Genomic DNA, 6,104 nt, shown 5'->3' with positions numbered 1-6,104 from the left:
AGACTGATGTCTCATCCAGAGTGAATGGTTCTTGGATAGGATCCAGATACACTTTGAAAATGGTTACTGAAGATGAATGACTATATTTTGTGATGTTTGTTTATTTATTCATTAATCTTCAGTAACCGTTTTATTCTGATCACGCTCATGGGGAATCTAGAGAATATGTTGGGAAAACTGGCCATTAGTTAAGAATGCACCTTGGATTGGATGCATGAATTAACAGTCTATGTACATGAATTTCTTTTACCAATGGTGTTATGTGAAATAACAAATAATACTTGTTTGGTTTTATTATTTTTTTTTAACTTTCTTTTTATCTTTTCTATTCTTTGATGCAATATTATGTGTTAAACAATGCTAGTGCTGCATTTCTGTCAGAAATAAACAAATCAATACATAATAGATCACTGACCCATAATTCTTGTATCTGTTCATTATACTTAAAGCAATAGATTGGTCCAACTCTGCCAGTGTCTAGTCCCAAGCCCAGGATGTGAAAGGAGGAGGGTTGCATGATGGGATAGCAACCCGCTGTTTAAAATACTCTTGCTGCAGAAAGGTCAACTACATCTTGGGTATGTTCAGAATATGCACAATGCCCACATAAATGATTTACCTGATATAGCTTATTTCTACAGTAGAACATCACCATGCAGTTTGATGTACAAACTATGTGTGTTCCCCTGAGATCAAAACTTAAGGAAGCAAACTTCAAACCCACAAAACATGTCTTGACATTTAAAGTATTGCTTTATATTCCCTCGGAAAAAGCATCTGGCTGCTTTGTATTTTCCTCATGAATATATAAACAGTTTCAGAGAACAAAAAGAGAATTTTGTCTGAGGAAATTGCAGTACACTAATTACATGATTGTTCTCTACTGCAGCTATGAGAGACAGTTAGGGCTATAAGAAACCCTGTCACTAAGCCCTCTGTATTTTACAGTTTCAGTTTCAAGAGGTAATTAAAATAACTACTGATAATCATAATAAATTGAATAATATGCTTTATAAGTTATACATTTGTGTAACAAAAAATATTATTCATCTACTTTCCCTTTACATAATATATTTATCTCTTTTTAATTTATTTAATTTAGTCAGTAAGGTCTTCTATAACAGGACTTTGGGTAGGTCTAGTTTGTAAAACAAAATGCTGACACCTAGTGGCTTGGACAGAAGTCACGTTTTCTTCACTATTTTTTACTAAGTGAAAATCCACACACTCATGCTTTAACAATTTATTAATATTCACTCAGCAAGGCAGTAATACAGGACACAGATTACAGAGTTCCAGAGTACAGAAGAATACAAGAATACACTTGTATTTATATATATATATATATATATATATACACTATATTGAAAAAGTATTCGCTCACCTGCCTTGACTCGCATATGAACTTAAGTGACATCCCATTCCTAATCCATAGGGTTCAATATGACGTCGGTCCACCCTTTGCAGCTATAACAGCTTCAACTCTTCTGGGAAGGCTGTCCACAAGGTTTAGGCGTGTGTTCTCCTGGCAACCGCCAAACCCAGACTCGTCCATCAGATTGCCAGATGGAGAAGCGTGATTCGTCACTCCAGAGAACGTGTCTCCACTGCTCTAGAGTCCAGTGGCTGCGTGCTTTACACCACTGCATCCGACACTTTGCATTGCACTTGGTGATGTATGGCTTGGATGCAGCTGCTCGGCCATGGAAACCCATTCCATGAAGCTCTCTGCGCACTGTTCTTGAGCTAATCTGAAGGCCACATGAAGTTTGGAGGTCTGTAGCGATTGACTCTGCAGAAAGTTGGCGACCTCTTCGCACTATGCGCCTCAGCATCCGCTGACCCCGCTCCGTCAGTTTACGTGGCCTACCACTTCGTGGCTGAGTTGCTGTCGTTCCCAAACACTTCCACGTTCTTATAATACAGCTGACAGTTGACTGTGGAATATTTAGGAGCGAGGAAATTTCACGACTGGATTTGTTGCACAGGTGGCATCCTATCACAGTTCCACGCTGGAATTCACTGAGCTCCTGAGAGCGACCCATTCTTTCACAAATGTTTGTAAAAACAGTCTGCATGCCTAGGTGCTTGATTTTATACACCTGTGGCCATGGAAGTGATTGGAACATATATATATATATATATATATTGAGTTAACTAAACCTAAAACTATATTGAGTTAACTAAACTAAAGTGTCTCATTTAGACAATTTTATATTTCATTGATTAATTGGTAAATTTTATAACTAGTGATTGACTGCTAAAGTTATTACATTTTAAGTTATTTAAATCAGGGGCAATTTCTCTTAACCATTCTGTCTACTGGCCTGTTTTTGCATGGGTGGAGGAAACCAGGAATCCCATTATTGTTAAGCATTATTGTGGTAGGATCAATCTTCATGCACTATAAAGCAACTAAACTCCCTCTGCATTTATCCTTCTTGATCTTGTATCTAAACTATTCCATCAACACTGTAAACACAAACACCAAGCACAAATACAGAAAAAAAAATTTTGTTCATTTTTATGGATATATTACAGCATATTGTTCACACTTGGCAAATTCAGACTTGGAATAAGCTATTGTTTTGAGAAACAAAATGTGTTATTAATTATAAATTACACTGAAACAAATACACTGTAGTACATGCTAATCCATGTTCCAAATCTCTATATGAACTTCACTCTTGGGCCTGAACCAATCTTTGAGACAGTTAAAAAACCGCCGTGTCAAGTATCTGAACAAGAGTATGAGCCCTACTTTGTGGGAAACCAATATTCCAACTGCACACAAAATGACACGCGTTGTATTTACCTGCAACAGATAAGCCATTAATTAGTACAATATCCATTCATAAATATTTTATTTCAGATTTCTCAAAACAATGATTTCTCAGAAGGTTTCATTATTATTGTTATTACTTTATTATTATTACTTTATTTTTACTTTGTTATTTAACAAAGAAAAACATATTTGTTCTTATAGTGAGTTTTCATGTCAGCAGAAGTGCAGTATATTTTACATTTTGGGAAGGAAAACCTAATCGAATAATGTTCTTTTCATTTTTCTTCCATGATAGAAGCTACATAATAACTGTTTATATCTGATAACACAGTGAACTTACTATGTAATAACAGGAACTAACCAACATGGATGTTTCACAATATTATGATAATAAATGAACTATAAATGAATTAAAAATCTGATGTGTATTTAAAATTTAAAAATTAATATTTTTACAATGATTACAACACTTACAGCATTGAAAAATGCTCTTAGTGGAAAACGACACATAATAACAGTGATAGTACACTAAAAATGAAACCTTCTCTACTATTGGTACTCACTTCATACTGAAGTTTGGCATAGTGCTTCAGGTAAGTACTTGCTTTGCTGAGTGCTGCATCATTCTTTGAACAGTTCAGCAGTCCCAAATCCTCATGGAACAAGATGTCCACCATTATCAAATTCTTCTTTTCATACCTGCTGCTACGTGGTGCACTGTAGTCGGTGGTGAAGGTGTGGTGAAGTACAAACACGATGGTGGGCTTATCATCTAGAAATTCAAATAAATAAAGAAGTATAAGTGATAACATATAGCATTTTAGCAAATCGCTTTTGCCCACTCGATTTTGCCCAAGTCTTTCAAAAGTTTTAGCACTTAAAGCACATGGCTCATAATGATTAATGATTGATGAATGAAAGATTAATGAATCTCTGCATGTTACAGTGTAGCTGTGTATAAAAGTCAGCTTTTGTTCACTTGGTCACGGATGTAATGAAAGTTAAAGTATTAAAACACACACAATTTGCTTTATTATGATTAATGAAACAGTTTAAAGCCTACAGACTGTGCTTACAGATCCATACAGGAGCAACTTGCTATGTGCTTCCAGTGTTTATTTATTTATTTTTTAATTATTTATTTGTCATTTTTGTTTTTCAAATTACAGCATAATTTTTATTTACCCAGGCTTACTTCTTTTGTTGCTATGTCATGTGGCCATGTGTTTTCTCCCAGCAACTGCAGAGAGGGCGGAGCGAAGGGCCATTAAGGGAAAGTCTATAAAACAACTGACACGGGCCCAATCCGAATAATTTATTTATTTATGCTGCATATTTTTCCAGTTAACTGTCCGTGTAGGAAATCAGTAATTGCACCTTTAAAAATAAAATTTTATTTAATTTTAGGATTGAAATCAGACGATACACTGATATCAGGCATAACATTATGACCGCCTGCCTAATGTTGTGTCAGTCCCCCTTTTGCTCCCAAAACAGCCCTGATTCATTGAGGCATGGACTCCACTAGATCCCTGAAGGTGTGCTGTGGTATCTGGCACCAAGATGTTAACAGCAGATCCTTTAAGTCCTGTAAGTTGCAAAATGGGGCCTCCATGGATCTGACTTGTTTGTCCAGCACATCCCACAGATGCTCGATTGGATTGAGTCAACACCTCAAACTCATTGTTGTGCTCATCAAACGATTCCTGAACCATTTTTGCTTTGTCGCACGATGCATTATCCTGCTAAAAGAGGGCACAGCCATCAGGGAATACAGTTTCCATGAAAAGGTGAACATGGTCTGCAACAATGCTTAGGTTGGTGGTACGTGTCAAAAGTAACATCCACATGGATTGCAGGACCCAAGGTTTCCCAACAGAACATTGCCCAAAGCATGACACTGCCTCTGCCGGCTTGCCTTCTTCCTACAGTGCATCCTGGTGTCATGTGTTCCCCAGGTAAGCGACACACACGCACCTGGCCATGCACGTGATGTTAAAGAAAACGTGATTCATCAGACCAGGCCACCTTCTTCCATTGCTCCGTGGTCCAGTTCCAGTGCTCACGTACCCATTGTTGGTACTTTCAATGGTGTACAGGGGTCACTGCATTTTTAAAAAACTACGTTTTTTTTATTTATTTATTTTTAAGAAAGCTCTGTAGTTCCCTAGCTGCGTTAGGGTGTGGTGAATAGAGGCAGAAAGAGGCCATTTTGACCCTGAGTGTGTGTGCAGTTTTGACTCACCTCGGAGGTGAGAGAGAGTCGCTTCAATGTCGGTTCCTGCGCGAGACACGATCGGACAGAAGACCACCTTGGCATCGCTGTCCTCCTCCTTACTCTGACTGATAATGTTCACGATTTTAGACAGACGTCCAGTGATTTCACCGCGAACGTCCTTGATCTTAGAACATTCTTCATGATCTTCACTTCCAAAATAAACACTGACCGTTAATTTTTTCTTGTAAAAAAAATCTACAACACGCAGTTGAAAAACAATCGCCATTGTAGCGGGGAATAAAGTTACTCTATTAAACACGTAAACGAGGACAGCCACTATTATTACAGCCACTACAACCGATCTTCACATTCACTTTTCATTCCTTTTAACCTGGAGCTGAAAGTGAAAGTGAAATCTGATATCGTGGAAAATACTCCTTTCTGATTGGCTGGCTGAAGTGAACTTTTGTACCTACACTATATATATATATATATTTATATAGCTCTGGAAAAAAAAAATAAGAGACCACTGCCCAATCTCCAGGTTTGAACCCTATTGAAAACCTCTGGAATGTCATCAAGAGGAAGTGGAAAAAGAGTGCAAAAAGAGTGGTACAAAGTTATCCAACAGCAATGTGAGAAACTGGTGGAGATCATGGAGCCAAAACGCATGCAAGTCGGGGGTATTCCACCAAATACTGATTTCTTAATCCAAAGCATTAACACAATTTGTTTAGTGCATTTTGCTTTATTTGAGTTATTAAAGCTCTGAAAATACTGGATGATCTTGGGTTATTTTGATGTGTTGTCATTTCCTTTAAATATACATTCGAAATAACAATAGTTATATTTGGAATTTAGGAGAAATATTGTCAGCAGTTCACAAAAAATGAAACAAAACTGTTCATCTTACCAATACATGACTCTCTCTCTCTCTCTCTCTCTCTCTCTCTCTCTCTATATATATATATATGTGTGTGTGTGTGTGTGTGTGTGTGTGTGTGTGTGTGTGTACCTTCCCGGGTAAAGGTAGACTTTAAAGGACAAAAATATTCCCCTGAAGTTGTCTGAGAACACAAATTCCTTGTACAATGGCGTATT

General features: G+C 37.2%; 1 protein-coding gene across 1 annotated transcript; it reads right to left on the bottom strand.

Annotated features, from left to right (window-relative positions):
• Positions 1 to 1,215: 1,215 nt before the first annotated feature.
• LOC131345610 (uncharacterized) lies at positions 1,216 to 5,406 on the bottom strand. Its single transcript, XM_058378566.1, has 3 exons — positions 5,031 to 5,406; positions 3,349 to 3,557; positions 1,216 to 2,815 (listed from the first exon to the last, which is right to left on the bottom strand). The coding sequence occupies exons 1-3, from the start codon at positions 5,287 to 5,289 to the stop codon at positions 2,651 to 2,653; spliced, it is 633 nt and encodes a 210-aa protein (XP_058234549.1). The 5' UTR covers positions 5,290 to 5,406; the 3' UTR covers positions 1,216 to 2,650.
• Between the last annotated feature and the right edge of the window lie 698 nt (positions 5,407 to 6,104).

The sequence above is a fragment of the Hemibagrus wyckioides genome, linkage group LG25 (genome assembly GCF_019097595.1).
Source record: "Hemibagrus wyckioides isolate EC202008001 linkage group LG25, SWU_Hwy_1.0, whole genome shotgun sequence".
Taxonomy (NCBI): Eukaryota; Metazoa; Chordata; class Actinopteri; order Siluriformes; family Bagridae; genus Hemibagrus; species Hemibagrus wyckioides.
Note: the sequence above shows the minus strand (reverse complement) of the source record. Positions and strands in the feature narration are given on the sequence as shown.